At 55.7% G+C, this 18,620-nt stretch overlaps 1 protein-coding gene across 1 annotated transcript; it reads right to left on the bottom strand.

Annotated features, from left to right (window-relative positions):
• Positions 1-1,985: 1,985 nt before the first annotated feature.
• On the bottom strand, positions 1,986-18,375 carry BPIFB3 (BPI fold containing family B member 3). The gene is made up of 15 exons (XM_047067738.1): positions 18,258-18,375; positions 17,395-17,551; positions 15,799-15,903; positions 15,195-15,335; positions 13,635-13,698; positions 11,313-11,373; positions 10,547-10,638; positions 10,249-10,428; positions 8,557-8,610; positions 6,510-6,680; positions 5,566-5,633; positions 4,344-4,386; positions 3,504-3,567; positions 2,716-2,792; positions 1,986-2,015 (listed from the first exon to the last, which is right to left on the bottom strand). Exons 1-15 carry the CDS (start codon positions 18,370-18,372, stop codon positions 1,986-1,988), a joined length of 1,422 nt encoding a protein of 473 aa, XP_046923694.1. The 5' UTR covers positions 18,373-18,375.
• Positions 18,376-18,620: the final 245 nt, after the last annotated feature.

Here is an 18,620-nt window from a genome sequence, read left to right on the forward strand (position 1 = left end):
AATGGGACCAAGGGGTGACAATCCAATGTGGTGGGTACAATAATGGACCCTGCCTGTGGCACAGAGAGGCTGGGGGCTGAGGTGCCCTGCGTGTTGAGGGACAGCAAGTTTGCCAGGCACACTTGGGGGGAGTGTCTGGTGCTCAGGAAGACGGAGATGCCGTCCAAGGGCCTGGCTCCACATCACGTGCATTTACCACAGGCCAGGCGCTCTTCTCTGTGCTTCACATTTTCTCATTTAATCCTCAGATGACCTCTGAGTGAGTCTGAGAGTGTTCCCATTTCACAGATGAGGAGCCTGAGACACAGAGACGACTCCGCTCCTTCTCCGTGCTCCCAGAGGAGTCGGCGGAGGCCAGGTCACGGGCGGTCTCAAATGCCACCCTGGGATTTTGGGTGATTTCCTGCTGGCAGTGAGAATCCAGACAATGAAGGGTTGTCAACGGTGATGAGATGGTCAGATGAGGACAAGGGGGGGCTGGTGGAGGATGGGACGGGAGAGAGGAGGGAGGGACAGATTGATGAGGAGGGTGTGCGGGGTGCAGGCGGAGAGGAGGGAGTAGATGAAGCCATGGTGAGAGGGCAGAGCAGTGCATGAGCTCACCATGCTAAGTGCTGGGTAACCCTCAAAACCTTATTACTATTATCCCCAAGTTACTGATGAAGAACCAAGAGTCAGAGAGACTGAATGACGTGCCCAAAGTCACGTGGCTGATCAGCAGGTAGGATGGGATTTTAACTCGGACAGCTAACCCGGGCCACTCAGTTAACCATTGCCCTGCTCTGGACAGGAGTGGGGGGACAATGGAAGTGGGAAAAGAGTCAAGATAAATCCCAGCATGCCACTTCGCACCGGGCTTGGCATACATGCCGATAGGTTCGCATAACTGTAGGGTGAGTGGATGAAGGGGGGCAGAAGGGAGAGAGAGAAGGAGGGTGGGAAGGTGGGAGGGTTGATGGGTGGTCACGGGGTCATTCCTATGGTGGACAAACTTTGAGATGGGCTCCAACTCTTCTGTCTCCCCAGATCCTGTGTCACTTCCCAAAACTTTATTGGCACCTTGAGCCCACCCATAAATGCCAACTTGAGGTCATTCCCCAGGACCCAGGAGGCCCATCCTGAGCAACGGGGAGGAGCCAGGACCGAGGCGGGACCCCCAGTTTCCCACCCCAACTCTGCCGCTGTATGGTCTGGGGTCCGCCAACAGTTTCCCCATCCGCACTATGAGCATTTAGTGTAGCTTTGTTCTGTCCCCAGGTAAGTCCACCGCCAATGTGCAGACAGTAGGGATCCCTCCAGGGCAGGACCAGGTCACCCTTGCTTCCTGGAATGCTGGCTCCTTTTCTCCCTAGAGGACTCCTATTCACCCTTTGGCTCAGAGAGAAGTCCCATTCTGTCTCAGAGACACAGAGACAGACAGACGCAGAATCAGACAGCTCAGAGAGACAGGGTGAAAGACAGGTCCTGAAAAACAGTGGGGAGGGGAGTAGAGGACAGGGGAGGGGACAGGAGGAGCTCGAGGCAGAGGTGAAGGAAGGCAGGACAAGACACAGAGCCTTCCCAGGCCAACCGGGTAAGTCTGGGACGCAAAGCTACAAAGACCAGGCCCCAAGTCCCTCACCTCCCAGGAGCCCTGGACTGGAGCTGGAGAGGGTCCAGAAACGGAGGCCAAGGCAGCCCCTGTGTGACTGGGGAACAAACCAGCCGGGAGGTACTGAGATAGAGGAGTGGTTTATTGAAAGCTCACAACTCTCTCCTGAGGCCAGAGCTCTCTTCGAAGCGGAGTCCTGTGGCCAGCCCTGTAGTCCCCACCCCAGGCCGGGGGCAGAGCTGCAGGGCCAGAGCACCTGGGTGGTCCTGGGTGGGTAAGGGACACTAATACTGTCACCGACACAGGCTAGAGGCTGGGAGGGAAACTGAGGCAGAGTGGGCAGGTGTACAGACTCTGGCAGTGAACGGGGAGGGAAGGTGGCCGTCTCTCAGCTTCAGGATGCCACGGTCAGCACAACAGCGTTCTGCAAGGAGCGATGGTTCTCAATTACATCATCTGGGTCCTTGTGCCCAAGACCCCTGCCATGCCCTCCATCCCTGCAGCCACCTCTGTGTCGTCCTCCTAATTCTCCCCTTGGCCCCACGCCCTGGAGTTAGCACTGAACCTGGAGCACAGCAGGCACTCAGGAACGGGATGAATGAGCGAACGAATGAATGAATGAATGAATGACATCCAGTGCGGGAGAGGTCACTGACTTTCGAACTTAAGTCAAGAGACCCAAGTTCACGGGCCATTTCTCCTGCTAATTTCCTGCGTGGCCTTGGGCCAGAAATTTGGCCTCCTTTATCCCTGATCCTCATCTGAGAAATGGATCCATAACTCCTGGCTCTTCCCACCTCCCACAGCCATTCCAAGACTCAACACTGAAAAGGATTGTGAGGCCATGTTGCTATCGAGCAAGAAAAAAAAACTGTCATGACCTACTAGCCGTGCCTGCCACAGGCACAGGGTCAAGGAGAGACAGGACATGTATTTGCCACCCCTGGGGCAGCAGAGCTGTGGTTCTGGGAGCGAATCTGAGAGTCTATTCTATAGGTCAGACATGTGTCTGAATTCAACAGGAAAGGACTCTGTGACCGACGGACAGTGTCAGGAGTTTTAAGTGAGGCTCTCCAGAGACAAGATGAAGGCCTGGCGAGGCCACACCTGTACGGGAGGCTCACCTCTATGATCTCCAGGGCTGCAGTGGCAAAATTGACATTGAGAACCTTAGGCAGGGGAATTCCAACATCCAGGTCCACTGCGAAAAGGAAATGGTTAAAAGCAAAGGTACGTGGAGGCTGGGACCAGTTTCCTTAGGCCAGCCATTTCTGTTCTTGGGGACTCAGTTTCCCTTGTTGGCGGACTCATACCCATCCTACTAAACCCAAACAAAAGCGCTCCTTTTCTGTATCTATATCATCAGAGTCTCCCCTCAGGTTCTGTCAGCCCCCTGCACACTCTGAGTCATCTATATTCTTTTTTTTTTAATTCTTTAAATGTTTATTTATTTTTGAGAGAGAGAGACAGAGTGGGAGCAGGGGAGGGGCAGACAGGGGGAGACACAGAATCTGAAGCAGGCTCCAGGCTCTGAGCTGTCAGCACAGAGCCCAACGTGGGGCTCGAACTCACGGACGGTGAGATCATGACATGAGCCGAAGTCGGACCCTTCACCGACTGAGCCACGCAAAAGCCCCTGAGTCCATATTCTAGTCATTCGTTTATGTGACTATTTCCCTCTGGATTGTGAGCTTGAGGACAGGACACTGGTCAGATAGTTCTCAGGGCCCGGGGTCTGGTGTGATGGAGGTACTAATCGATGTGGTTTGAAATGGAACACTGGTGCCTCAGTTTCTGCATCTTGGAAATGGGGATCAACCCCCCTCCAGCCTCAGTGTCTCTATCAGAGCAATGAACAATCCTGAGTTCAGACACTCCACGTTTCCAAGAAGATAGCAAAGTCCCCCCATACCATTGAGCTTCGGCACATAGGCCACCCGGACCACATCACTGAGCCATTCTTCTAAATGGGATGCCTGCAACAGAGCACAGGGACGGCTGGGAGGTGTGGCTTCACAGGGAGCAGCACACCCCTCCCCAGGGAGGGAATCCAGAGGTCCAGCTTCTGAGCCTCCCCAAAGCCTGAGGACACAGTTCCTGGTGGGCACAGGGCCCACTGGGGTGGCTGCCAATGACCCCAAAGGGGACTCTGATTTAGGACAGCTTCACGCAGGCCCCATGAGCTTGGAAAAGTTGCCTTCCTAGAGGAAGGGTCTGTGGGGCCTGGAAGGGGCAGTGCCTGCGAAAGAGAGCAGAAAACATGCCCAGCTCCCATGTCCAGCTCCAGTAGAACTTTGAGCGGTCTGCTCTTAGATTCTTATTCATTTAGGGGCCCTTAGAATGTTCTAGAACCTGAGACCATTGAGAGACTCTGGGACCTCAGAACTCTGAGAAGCAGGACACTAAGGGCTCTCTGGGGCTCTGAAGCGCTAGAACTTTCTGAGTTCCGGAACATTATTACTTGTGCAAAGTTCCAGAATTTTGAACCCTTGTGAGATTCTGGATGTTTACGATTTGTGAGCTTCCAAGACTTGGCAAGACGATGAGATTCACCTTCCTAAGACGATGACTCTTTCACACACACATACACGCACATGCACACCTGCTCTGACGTTTGGCCACTCTGGCTTGCTGGGGCAGAACCCAGACTGAGGCCAGCTCAGTCGTACGACCGTGGCTCATCCTGCCCCTTTCCACCCCCCACTTGCAGACCCTCACCACTGGCAAGCTGCTCACTCTTCCAGGAACTTACATCAAAGGCGTGGGCAAAGGAGGAGGCCAGCTTGACATGAAGCCTGGCGGAGAGAAGAGAGGTGTTGGGGGGCCCCGCTGCCCACCACACCCCCAGTGCACCCCACTCCTAGCTCTCCAGGATCAGGAAACAGGGTGACAGCTCCAACTCTGCCTCTATCCGGCCTCGACTCAGACACTCAGTTTTCTCACCTGTAAAATGGGCCTGAAGGGATCTAACTTCCTTCTGAGATATCATGACTGCCCCCTCTGATGCTCTGGCCCTGGAGCCTTGGTGTCACTCCCAGCTGGCCCCGGGCCAGTGGCTGAACCTCTCTAAGCAGTGGCCCTCCCACAGACCAAGCTCTGGGCACAGGGTTCCCCGCATCCAGCACGCGAGCACTAAAGACAGCAGCACCGACGGATCCCAGCTGACCCAAATGCAGGGCCAGGGCCAGGGCCAGAGCCCGGATGCACGCCTCTATTTCCTGAAGCCTGAGGCATGAACTGCCACCAGGAAGGGGAGGCAAACCCAGGCAGTGGGCAAGGTTGGAAATGGTGGTAACGGAGCCTTGCAGGGGGGTGCAGGGGACACTAACGTGGGGTCAGGTGAGCACTGGGGGCCTACGGTTCAGGACAGGCAGATCCCAGAGGCCCCTGGGAAATCCCCCGCACCCAGAGGAGGGACAGGCAGGTCCCCAGGCCTCAGGCCAACGTGACAGCACTGGGCCTGGAGAGCGGAGGCCCAGACCGCAGACCTGCTTCTGGGGACAACCCACTGTGTGAGCCTGGGCTTTGCCGACTGTAAAGTGCTGGGCGTGTGTCGGGAAGGACTGCCATCAACATCGCTGTCTCGGCTCTTGTGATTACCATGGGGCCTAGTTACCACGGGGGTGGGCCCTTGAGAGAAGTACGCAGTCTGCATGAATAACAAAGCACGGCACAGCCATCTCTGTGGCTAGCCTCTGCGGCTGATCACTCGGAAGTTCAGACTCCGTGTCCTGGCAGCAGGTGCATCTCCCAGGGTCAGATTTGGAGCAGGTGCGATGGAAGAAGCCTGCTCCGGATCCTGCTTCCCTGAGCCCCTATTGTCTCATCTGTAAAATGGGCTAACACCGACCCCTCCCTGGCAGGTCCTGGAGGCAAGGAAGATGCTGGTAACTTAGTTGATGCTCAGTGAATGGGAGGCGGTTCTAGCGCCCTCATTCTTGTTCCCAAAGACAAGGCCCAGGACCCAATGTTACCGTTCCAGGGACAGCGAGAGGTGCAGCTTGGTAGCCGAGGGGGCCAGCTGGGCATTTAAAGTCAAAACCTACATGGGGAAAGCAGGTGGAGGTTACCCATGAATTCAGCAGGAGGAGCTTGAGGGCAGGTCCCCTTGGGCCAACAAGGGACCCACCCGTCCCCTCCACAAATCCTTGCTATGGCCCTCTTGTGTGTTAGGGCCCGTGCTGGGCTCTGAGGAGGTAACTTGAAGGTTCTGGTGTTCAAAAACCGGAGGACTGAGAGTGACTGACGTTGTATGAGAGGAAGCTCGGGGCCTCCAGGAGCCTGGAGAGACCCTCAATCCAGCCTACAGCGAGGAAAGGTGTCCCCAGCGAGGTGACGCCTGAACTGAATCTTGAAAGATGAAGCCAAGTGTGGGGGGAGGGGACGGCACTGCAGGTGGTGGACCCTGCCCGACAAAGGTGGGGAGCTGGCACCTGGCGGCCCCGAGTAACTGCGGCTTCGGGAGAAGGAAAGGCAGAGGATGAGGCAGGAGGGCACTGAGTGCCAGGCGAAGGTGCTTGGTCCTGGGGGGGGCAGGGCAGAGAGTGAGCAGGGGAGGGACCTGCCTCTGCCCCAAGGTGCCTTGGGGAAAACTAGCAGAGGTGGAGGGCCGGGAGGAAGCCCGAGGGTCACCCGAGAGACGTCTGAGCACACAGAGGCTGAGGACATGGGGAGTCTCTCCTGAGATCCGAGGAAAGCAGAGCGGATTGGACTCGGGCCAGGACAGATGTGTGACGGGAGCAGGCAGGAGTCTAAGCGGGCGCTGGGGCTTGGTCCAGACGATGACAATGGCAGGGGGCACTTCCTGTGCTGCGCCACGCAGGGCGTCCCACTCTGAAATCAGGGGGAAGGCCCCCCAGCATCCCGGAGAGGGCAGCCCTGCTCAGAACCCCGGTGCCAGGCCCCCTCGGGCACTCACCGCATTCAGCTCGAAGAGGGCTTCAGGGGTCCCTTTAGGGCGGTAGGACAGCACACGGATGTTAGCTGGGATAGACACTGTGGCCTTCTTGTTCTGGAGAGTGACCGAGGCTGCCTCTTTCACCCGTATCAAAAGCAGGAGCTGCTGGCCCGGGGGCAACTTTCCCAGGGCCTGGAGAGAGGCAGGGGCCGGGCAGGGGGCACGAGGGCAGCTTCAATGCCCCGATAATAGAATCAGTCAACAAACACTCACTGAGCACCTAATGGGCCCTGGGCACCATGCTGGGTGCTAAGGTGATAGCCTGAACCAGACTGTCTTGCTCCCGGCCCTCTGAGGCTAACATTCAAGTGGGGAGACATCAACCCATGGGACAGCTGAATCAGACTCCCACCTCGCAGTCAAAATCCCTGCAAGAGCCACAGGCTCTACATGACCCGTCCTCTGCCCTCCTCTCCATCTCACCTCCAACCACTGGCCCCTCGTTCTCCTCTCCAGACTCACTGGCCACTCTGCTGTCCCTCCAACCTGCTAGGTATACTCCTACCTCAGGGCCTTTGCACTTGCTGTTTCCTCTGCTGGAAATGTCTCCCCCAGGTACTTGCGTGCTTCCCTCCCTCAGCTCCTTCAGCCTACTGGTCAAATGTCACCTCGGTGAGGCCTTTGCAGAGCACCCTGTTTAAAAGCACTATCCCCACCTTCCTAATCTGCCTTCACTGCCCCATTCTCTTCCACCTTCTGATGCTATGTATATTCTACCTATTCATTTGTCTGTCATCCCCACCAGGACGGCAGCTCCTGAAGCAGAGGCCTTTTGTCTGCTTTTTGTCTTTTGCTCCGTCTGTGTGCCCAGTACCTAGCACGGGGCCTGGGACTTAGTAGGTTCTCAGTGAATGGTAGTTGACTGACTGTATGAATCACACACTCAGGAGAGTCCAAGTTTCATAATCATGACGTCATAGAATGATAGAAGTGCTGGGAACCACGGAATCACAGAAGCTTAGAATCACTTGAATACTGGGATCTGGGGACCAATCCAAGCCCAGACTCCCAGAGTCGCAGGGTCATAAGGACAGGGAGTCACCAGATTCCATCCTTATGTTCTGAAGCCACGGAACCAGATTGAGAGCGGGGGCCATGGGGCTCTGACGCTGTGAGAACAAAGGCTACAACCTCCCGAGACAGGCCCAGCCTCCCCGAGCTGGAGGGACGTGGCCGGCTTACTGCAGGCATGGGTCCCCATTCCTGCCACTTCTGCCTCCCCAAGTCTTCTCCATCTTACAACTCCTGCTCTCAGGAGGTTCTTCTGAATGTCTAGCCCCATCTCTCCCTCTGCCTAAGACTCCTGTGCCCTTTAGCCAAGGACTCCAGGAAGCAGAGGCTTCTACGACATCCACCAAGGCTGATCTGAATCACCACCACCAAGAGTTCAATTTGTCCTCTGTGTCTCCAAACTCCGCTGCCCCGTCGATCTTCCCCAGTGGAAACCTTCTGGGCCTCACCCCCACCTCTATCAGAATCTGCTATTACATAAGGACCTTGCAGGAGTCATTTCAACTTCAGTATGAGTTCGGATGCCCACGGCTAGCAAGTGGCTGGTCCAGCCCTAGTGGAACAGTCAGGAAAGCTGAAGCCAGGCCCTGAAGCCACACACTGATTGATGTGCACTAGTCAAACCCCCCTGCCGAGTCCTCTCCTTTTCCTTCCCTCCTCCAGGCCAGCACCCAGAGTCTTCTCCCTGGGGGCAGAGAAGACCGAGACCAGGATGAAGCTGGGCAGGTGGAAAGAGGGGAAGAATCTCCTGTCCTCTGTCAGGGAGAGGACAAATACCCAGCTGACTTCTGGGCAGTTAAACTCTGATCCTTTCCTCTCCAAGCAAAAATCTGCTGTCAGGAAAGTTTAAGTGTAAGGGATTCAAACTTGAGTGGGGATTTGGACTCAACATTCAATTGCAGCTGTCTGGAGAGCTGTATTGGGAAAGATTCTGGAGTTCATTCAGGCTCATCGGGAAAGAGCTACAAGGATCAAAGCCCATGAGAGGGTCACTCACCTCGGGGACCAAAGCTGCCAGGTCTGTCGTTGTCAATGGCACGTTGCTGGGAACCTGGACCCAAGACCAAATGGGGTGTAGGGTGAATACAGAGACAAGACAGGAATTCTTGAGCACACACAAAGCTGTTTTGCCCACACCCCACCCCACCCCTGCCAATTACGCACACACAACCTTACACACACTCATGTTCCTCCTATTGGCCAACGATGAGTGTTTACTACTTGCCGGGCACACGCTAAGGGTTTTGTGTGCCTTTGCTCATTTCCGCATCTATGACATTAACTCAGAGAGGTAGGTGCTATGATTACTCCCATTTTACAGACGGGAAGCCTGATGCTCCTGCCCAAGGTCATAAGCTGGGGAGTCGTACTGCAGGATTTGACCTGGGCAGGCTAACTCCAGAATTTTTAAACTCCTCTGCCAGAGCTCACAATCTGAAGGTCCAGGGATCTGGTCCCAGACATTTCTGCCCTTTATCCAAACAGTATTTTCAAAAATGATGAGTTTGCTTCCAGTGTTAACAAATCAAGAAATTTCATATAAATATGCCAGGCTCTGGCTAAAAATTTGGAAAACCTGGTCACACTGGGCCTGTACCCCATCCCCTTGGGGAAGTGGAGTGGCAGGCAGGCACAGACTCCCTCGTTCACTACAGTCCCATCAGGCAGGCTTTCACTGATAATGGCCCAGCACCCCCAGCCCTGATGGTTGAGGTCCCTGAACTACACGTGCCTACTTCTCAGAACATGCCTGTTCACACAGGATAAATATATACACACGTTCTCTCCTGACCAGAGGATTCCCAGACACTTACCCAACACACAGCTATCACCCACAGGGGAGGACAGCACCAGGACATAACCACTATGGTCCCTTTCTCCTGCCACCCACGCACACCCACAAGCTGCTCGGACACACACATTTTCACACTCGGTCTCTCCCTGGCCTTCCCAGTCTCCTCCCCCCAGCTAGAAGACACCTGGCTCCCGGCTCAGGGCCCTATTCCCACCTCCCACAGGCCTTGACAGTGCTCTCTGGACCCCTACCTTCAGGAAGTGAGTGATCAACCCTTGCTCCCTTCAGCCTGAGCTGCAGGCAAGGGCCCCAGGTGGCTCAGACTCACTGCCTTTGGAAAGGGTGAGACCAAGAAAAATGTCTCTGGGTGGGGCTCCTGGGGATTAGGCCTTCCAGACATCCGTGAGGGTATGAAAAGGGCCAGAATGGAAGCAGAGATGTCCGAGAAGTTTTAGAACAAATGTCCGAGTGACCTTTGGTATAATCCAGCCCTAGTTTTCTTTTTTCCAACTCAACTCTGCTCTTGAGAAAGCAGTGGAAATGTGAGCCACTCACACTTTAGTATAAAATCGGGCTCTGACTCCAGAAGAACTCATAAAGTACAGGGATGAAAAACTAGCTACATTTCATATGCCAGTTCTGACCAATCGAAGGTCACTTCCTGGAGTGCCACACTGAGAAGGATTCAGAGGTCCCATTCAGATTTAGCCAAGCAGAGGGCCATTATCGATTAGCGATGCCTGCCACAAGGACAAGAGTGGGCACATGCATGCCATAAATTGTCCAGCCCTCTCCAACTATAGAGAAGAGGGCTAGTCAAGGTTGACCAGTGACGATGGGGCTAGCTCATCACTAGCACTGCCAAGCCATAGTGGGACAGGGAGCCACACTTACCAGCTCGGGGGTGATGTCTATGTCGAGGGCACCGTTGGCCTGCAGAAGCCCAAACACAGTGTTGAAGAGGTACAGAGGCACAACCACCTGAGATGTGTGGTCATCCTTGGGGGGCACCTTGATGGGTTTCGGGGGCTTGGGGAAGTCGATGATGTCACCGGCTACGCTTTTCACGATGGGCTGTATGGGAGGAGACAGAATGGCTTATCCACCTCGCTCTGAGCCAGCATCCCCTACCCAGCCTCTGCCAGCGCCCCAGCACACCCCGGCTGTGGGCAGGGCCTTGGCGGGGACTCACGTTGATATCCAACTCTATGTACTGGTTAGAGATAAGAGGCAGCGTGGCCAGAGTAAATTCCACGGACCCAAGAGCCCCAATGGGCACCAGGCCTGTATGGGGAGGGGAGGAGGGAGAAAGACGCCGTGAGCCCAGCCCCCAATAACAATAGGCCCAACTACTATTTATTGAGTGCCTAGCCTTCCACTAAGCATTCACTTGAACACTATGGTCATCCCCATTTTATAGATAAAGAAACTGAGGCTCAGGCAGAGAAGTCACCAGCTCAAGGTCACACAACGCCACGTATAGAGACAGAGGTGCCCCTAATTCTCTCTCCTTATCCTGGTTCTGCCGTTTGGTATTTTTCAAAGGCATCCCTGTCTCCATAAGGCTCAGGGAGACTGGGGACCACTGTGGCTGTGGGACTTTGGGTTCCTGACTTAAATTAAGCTCTGGGCCTCAGTCATCTGGTCTGTCCAGATAATAATATCTGCCTCGTGCTCCGGACGGTGCCAAACACACCATCAGTGTGGACAAGTGGCCTGCAGCCCCTGGCAGGGAGAGGCCTGGGTGGCTCAGGGCCTCTAAGCCCTGCTGAACTGGCCTCGGCCCGGAACCCCACCATTAGACCTCTTCCATGTGGCGGCCTCATCAGTCTGAGGAGGGAGTGAAAGGTCCCGGAATTCTGCCCCTTCCTGTTTCCCTTGGTACCCCCACCCACCCGGGTGATAGGAGGGAGGGGTAGGAGAAGAGGCAAGGGGGAGGGGGTTGGGCCCCTGCTTACTCAGCGCAGTCCCCAGGAGCTCATTCACCACGCCCAGCACACTGTCCACCATGGGGCACAGCTGTGTCCGGAAGAGACAAGTGTTACAGGAAAATGGAAGTGGCCCCAGCCCAGTGCAGGGGACAGGCTACATTTTCTCTAGATGATTTGCTCTGTGGTCCTGGGGACCAAGGCAAGTCAGAACGTGAGACAGATTGGGGGACACATGGGCGGGAGGCAAGGGGGGGACTGGAGCCTGAAGTGTCCGAAGGGGCAGGGGGTGGTACAGAGGGCCAGTTCCATGGGCCCCCTCAGAAAACTTCGAAGGATGCCGGAGGAACAGGGGAGGCACTGTTCAGAGGCCAGCTGGGGTGTGGGGACAGAGCCCTCTACTGTGAGCAAAGGCAGCTGCCCCCTCTGAGGTCTCGGGCCCCTCCCGCTATCCGGGGGGGCACTGGGCAACCTAGGATTCAGACACTGAGGCGGGGGGGCAGCCCCAGAGAGTCAGGCCTGTGCCCTGGGGCATCTGCTGCACACACAACACCACTGTGTGTTCGCTGGGCTCTGAGGACAGAGAGACAGTGGTGTGGCTTCCAGAATCCCAGGTCTGGAAGTCATAGAATCTGAGTCCACCAGAGCAGGAACCCCAGAGTGACCCAGTCCAGCCCCTTCATTCTACAGCTGGGACAGGAGAAGAAAGGTGACTGGCCCAAGGTCCCAGAGAGACAAGAAGGTCACAGAGAGACAAGAGAGGGCTGCCTTTTCATTACACTCAGAGCCCCCAACTCCAGGGCTTCTGGGGTCAGGCGTGTCACAGAAACAGGAGGAGGAGACCAGAGGGCCTGGGCCGGGCAGGAGGAACTCCTTCCTGGGTGCCAGCGTGTGTCACCTGCAGGAAGGAGGCTCTGTGCGGCTAGGGTGGCTGGCTGCACCAGAGAAGCCAGAAATTGGATTGCTACGAGAAACCTCCAATCTCTAAATGCTAGTAACTAAGTCTTATTTTTAAAACCTCTTAGAGCTACACAAATCCTGCTTTGCAGTCAGTTGTCCAGGTTAGGGGTGGTGATTTATTTATTTATTTATTTATTTATTTTTAATGTTTATTTATTTTTGAGAGACAGAGACAGAAGGCGAGTGGGTTGGGGGCAGAGAGAGAGAGAGGGAGGCACAGAATCCGAAGCAGGCGCCAGGCTCCGAGCTGTCAGCACAGAGCCCGACGGGGGGCTCAAACTCACGGACGGCGAGATCATGACCTGAGCCGAAGTCGGACGCTCAACCCACTGAGCCACCCAGGTGTCCCTAGGGACGGTGATTTAAACGTACTCACTCCCGCTTGTTGAAATCCGCCTGAAATGGGCCTGGGTCAGGGTCCTTGCCGCCGGGACCTTCCCTCCTCCTCCTGCACTTCATTCCCGACTGGCTTTGTCAAGCCCAGGTCAGTTTTGCCAACCACAGGCTCCCACAGCTATTCCTCACAAGGACTCGCAAGAGAGGTCCTGCCAGAACTGTGGGTCTGGAGGTCTGGCCGCCCTTTGCTGGCTGTATGACCCCAGCAAGACCATCCCCTCACTGGCCTCAGTGAAAGGGGGCTGTGGACAGACCAGCTTTTCTCAGGTGTGGCTCACGTCCCCTGGAGGAAACCAGGACGGCTGGGGCAGGCCATGAGCAGGCATCCTAGAGCAGCTTAATTATAACACATTTAACTTCTGATGTATCAATATATGTGTATGCAGTTTCCTGAACATGTTTGCCAAGCCCAGGGCTCTGCTGTAATTTAATTCAAAGTTAGTTTAAATAAAACCATAGGGGCGCCTGGGTGGCTCAGTTGGTTAAGCGCCCAACTCTTGATTTCGGCTCAGGTCACGATCTCAGGGTTTGTGGGATCAAGCCCTGTGCCGGGCTCTGCGCTGACGGTGTGGAGCCTGCTTGGGATTCTCTCTCTCCCTCTCTCTGTGCCCCCTCTTGCTCTCTCTTTCTCTCCCTCAAAATTAATAAATAAACTTTAAAAAATAAAGAAATCAAGAAAACTATTAAGTCAATAATGTAGGAGGCAAAGACAGAGCAGGGAGGAAGAAAGGGGCTTGGATTTGGGAGCAGGGGACTCAGGTCATCTGGAGCTATAAAGTCAGGATCCGGAAGTCTGGGGATGGATTGTGTCCTGCCACCTGCAGACTTGCCGGAGGCACCTGGGGGACTCATGGGCAGGCCAGGATGGGATTACCCAGTGGGCGTGGAAGGGAGGAACAGCCTAATCCTGCCTGGCGCCCAGATTTACTCAAAGCCGAGGAAGGAGAGGCACAGTCATGGGGAGGGGCATGCCTGGCCTGTGACTCACACACTCACCAATCCCGGGAGCACCTTGAAGAGGGTCTGCTCCACGACCCCAAAGAGCGGTGCGGGCAGCAGCCTGGGTAGAGAGAGAAGTGTGAGGGTGTGGCCACCACACAGGGACAGCACCAACTGGGATGACAAGGCAGAGTGGGCACTGGGGGCTCTGGATGTCTCCTGTCTCCTCTCCTGGGGCTGAGGGGGTTGACTCAGGCTTTGGAGACCTGGGTTTAAATCTTGGCTCTGTCTTGCCATGGAAATCAGGGGGATGACTTCAGTTTCCCCATCTGTACAATGCCCACCTTAAAGAATTGTTGCTGCCGAGATTAAGTGGGAATGTATTCATGTCTGGTATACAGTCTGTGCTCCGTAAATGTCTGTTCCCTGCATCTCCTCCAACATTTATAGACAAATGACATTTGGGTCCAGAACAGGACCTGGCTTAGAGTGGGGGCTCAATAAATATCTGTTGAGTGAATTCATGAACATTTGTTGAATGATTGAATGACTGAATGAATAAGAAGAAGATGTTCAAGTCTGTTTGGATTCTAGGGGAGCCTGGAGAGCAGGGGTGGCAACCACAGAACCACAACCACAGGTCGCCAACACCATCCAGGCTCTACTTCCTCCAAGGCCTCCTCCAGCCCAGAGGAGCGGGAGGGAGCCACTGGAATTTAAGGAGCCCAAAGACCCCACCTAGAAACTCTGGAAAGCCCTTCTGGAAACATAGGCATCCCTGGTTCCCCCTATTTATGGGAGCTAACACAGAGCTGTCTGATTACCCTTTGCGGCTACAGCCACCCAGCAAAGATGAGCTGGCAGTGTGGGAATCAGCCTGGAATCTAGAAACTAATGGGGCGGCGCAAAATGTGAGGTAGGGGAGGGGTAGGTGCCCCAGGGGTGTGGGGTGGGTTCAGAGCCCTGGGGAAAAGCCTTGGATGAGTCCAGAGACCAGCCCGTGTCCATCCTTGCTGCAATCTGTGTGAGACCTTTGACAAGTCTCTTGCCCTCTTTGGGCCTCAGTTGTCTCATAGGAGTGATGGTTCAACACAGGTGTAGGGAGGGCCACTGTGTCCCGAACAGTTGGGGAAAGAGAGGGAGGTAAAAGTGCCAGAGCCTTCTGGATCATCAAATTTAGGTCTTCATTATACAGACGGGCCCAGAGGAGGAGGCTCCTCTGGGGTCACACAAGTCACAGGCAGAGCTGGGTCTCTGATGTACTGAGTTGGGGAACTGAGATGGCCAGGGTCTGCTCTATCTGGGAGAGGGGACGACAGGATCTCGGGCCAGGGTGGCTAGGGTGGAGAAGGGGGACGCCCAGGAGTGGGTGATGCTAGCTAGGAGCTGGGCAGTACCCCCTGTCCGTGCTGGGCCTCAGTCTGCAGGTCCGCGAAGCCGGCTGAACTTGGCCGGACCGACAGGAAGCTGGGTGGTATCAGGACCCGCCCAGCCGGAGACCCAGGAGATGCCCCAGTGTGCGCCCCGGAGAGGAGCCCCTCGAGGAGCCCCACACACACACCCCCGCACGTGCAGGCGTGGAAGCCGCCCTCCGTGGGCTCGAGCCCGCGGACTCACCCCGAGAGCAGGCTGATGTGGCCCAGGAGCGTGCTGCAGCGCTTGAGGACGAGCGTGGGCGTGCCCCGAGAGCTCACGCCCAGAGCCACCCGCGACGACACGTTCACCTCCGCGGCCAGCTGCAGGAGGCCCCCCAGGGTCCTGCGAGACCCGCTGCTGGGGGCGTGGCCAGGATGCCCCGCCCACCCGAAAGCGCCCGCCCAGGCCACGCCCCCCCGGGGGCTGCGAGGGCCCTGAGGAGTGAGTAGGGCCCATCGAGCTGGCTGGTCCCCACGCCTTCCTGCCACTCCCTGCCCCATTTTCATGTTCCTGCATCCTCTTCTCCCACCTCCTCGAGTGAGCCCTGAGCCACGGGGCAGGGGTCTCCAGGAAAGTGAGATGGAAGTTGCTGGAGAACAGTGTGATGGAGGTCTCCGGGAGGGGAAATGGGGGGGAGAGGGGGGAGATCCAATATGGTGGGTGTCCCTTCGGGAGGAAGTAGGCTGGGAGGAAATGGGGGGGGTCAGTGAGATGGGGGTGACAGGACAACAGAGTGGGGGTCCCCAGTGGAGCAGTGGGCTGGGCTGGGGAGCAGTGGGGTAGAGGTTCCCCGGGACGCACTCACCCAGAGCCATGCAGGCCCACCTTGGTGTGCAGGCTCAGCTGCACCCCAAACCCAGGCAGCAGCTTCAGCGACACCTTCGGCAGTGTGAGCTCCTCAATCTTCAGCCTGGGACGGCGACAGGAGTCAGGGGGAGGGCCACTCATTCCCAGCCACCCTCCAGTGTCAGTCCCTTAGTGCCTGGGCCATCTCAGACCAGGTGGTGCCTAGACCCTCTGGACGGGGAGGTGTCCCAGATCCCATCTGTAACTCATAAATCCAACTGTGTGCCCAATGACTTCACCTCTCTGGGCCTCAGTTTCTTCATCTGGAAGGTGGGACGATACAAACACCCACCTCAAATGTTGCAAAGACAAGTAACACGATGTGGGTACTGATGCTGGTACAGCATGTGTTCAATAAATGTAATATCATCCTCATTAGAGGCTCAGTGTATCTCCCCACCCCATCCTCATGGCCTCAGTCCTGGTTCAGTCTCTGACCTGGACCATTGTCTCCCTACTCCTATCTCCAGGCTCACGCACGTGCAACTCAGGTGGCTTCTTGAACACAGCTCTTTGTGTGTTCAAGACAGCTGATTGTTTTCTCTGTCTTCTGAGCCTCTGCCCAGGCTGTTCCTTCTGTCTAGAACACTTTTCCTTTGACTTTCCTTCCACTCTGCATCTGCCTTCGGCTAACTAACTCCTCCTGGCTATCCAGATTGACCTTCCCCTGATTCACCACCAACGAGGGAATGGTTCCTACCCACCTGGGGCAGGCCGTAGGGCCGGTGATTAAACACCCGAACCCCCACCCACCACTCCCTACCTGGGTGAACTTGGGCAGGTCCCCTCACTGCCGGGGGCCTCAATCTCACCTGTTAAATGCCATTGATAACAGTCCTCTTCTGGATTACATGGGATAATTAATTTACAGTGTTCAGCACAGTGATGGTTACATAGAAAACCCGGCTAAGCGGTGATTAAGTTATAAATATTAGCTGTTATATGATTTCATTCATTCATTCAAAAATATTTTTTGAATATCTATTACGTATTAATGATATTAATGATATTAGGGATATGGCAATGAACAGGTCAGACGAAAGCCCTACCCCTCCTGGGGTTTATAACCTAGCAGGGGAGGCAAGAAACAAACCAGTAAAGATAGGGGGTGCAGGGGAGTGATACATCTTCTGGAGAACTTGAAGGCACGGGAGGGGAAAAGGAGGGGCTGGTCGGCATAGGGCTCTTTGGAGCAAACGCCCAAAGGAGGTGAGAGGGAGCCGTGCAGATACCTAGATTAGCCCAGAGAGACTAGGCAACTTGCCCTAGGTCGCACAGTGAATAACTGAAGTCAACCCGGAACTGGAACCCTCAACCGCAGGGACATGCTGTCATTCCTGTGTTTCCTGGTACACTGTAGACTCATTATTTTCTGACTCAGGCCCTGGGACTCCCTATGCAGGGCTCCCCACATCACCCCCACTGCCTGCCAACAAATCGAAGACAACTTCTCCTCTCTTCCCTGAAGCAAAAAAAAAAAAAGAAAGAAAAAAGACCAGCCTTCCTGTAGGACACATAGCATGTGGGCAGTTGAGAGGCCACAGTGAAGACTCACCCAGAAAGCTCTTCCACAACGCCAAAAATCCCTCCATAGCTCAGCAGGCCGCCTCCTCCGAGAAGTCCCCCAGAGCCCAGGAGGCCCTGGTTCACAGATGTGACTGTGCCCAGCACGTTCTGCAGAATGGGCCCTCCAACCAGCGAGTTCTGGATGGCTGCAGGGAGGATTGAAGGGGGAAGTTCATTTTACAGAAGGGGAAGTAGGGTCCAGAGGAGGGCAGAGACTTGCTCAAGCTCATACAGCAAGTTGGGTTTGGGGCCAATAGTATGACTAGAGCTCCTTGACTCTGGGCCATCTCATAGCACCAAAAGAAAGGGCAGAAGCAAAGGAGGGAGCACATAGCCACCAGGGCTTGACCAAAATGGAGGAGGTGACCCCTGCTCTTCCTGGGCCCCCCTGGCCTGGCTCTGCAGAGAAAGGCAGGACAGAAGAGGCCTCCTTGGGAGGGCTGGGGCAGGCCAGGCTGATTCCCTGAAGAGTTTCCTGTTCACGACTGCCCTACTCTACCCCCGAGACAGTCACCCTGGGCCATTGGGCCCCAGAGCATGCAATGCCTCGTTGAGTCCCCCCACCCTGGAAACGTGGGGCAGAGACGCTGGGCCCGCCAGCCTCCTCCATCCCACCCGGCCCCATCCCTGAGGCAGACACAGCCCTCACAGGCCTCACCCAGTCCTCCTCTCCGGAGGAGGTCAACTGATCACCCAAGGGGGCCTGCAAGCAAATTTTAACCCCTGAGCTCTCCGAGCAGATGAGAATCACAGCCTGTTTCCAGCACTTCCTTAAAGCAGCCACTCTAACATCACCATGCAGATGTCTACACTGCAGCTGGGCCCCTCACAGACTGCCCGTCTTGGGCTCACCTTTGCCAAGTTCATCTTTGTCAATCCGAGCCAGCGTGCCCACTGTCTCAAGTAGCCCCTGGCACGGAGTCGCCAGACCCCAGAGGAGGAGCAAGGACCACATGCCCAACATCATCGATGGCACACCTGTCAGGGGCAGAAGCAGGAACTCTGAGGCACTGCTCGTGTTCAAGACCTCACCTGACCCCCGTGCCGCATCACCAGCCTGGGGCCCTCCCGCCTGCCCGGCACGGCTCCATCCAGCCTCACTCCCAGGAAAACAGCAGCTCACATCAGCCCTTTGCGTCCCTGGTGAACGTGGACCTGCCAGGCCTCGGAGGGAGAGTGACAGAGGGGCCTTCCTTTCCAGGACAGCAGGATTGG

This window comes from Lynx rufus, unplaced genomic scaffold, assembly GCF_022079265.1.
Source record: "Lynx rufus isolate CCGP_SWC_20201006 ecotype Redwood Valley unplaced genomic scaffold, mLynRuf1.p SCAF_8, whole genome shotgun sequence".
Lineage (NCBI taxonomy): Eukaryota > Metazoa > Chordata > Mammalia > Carnivora > Felidae > Lynx > Lynx rufus.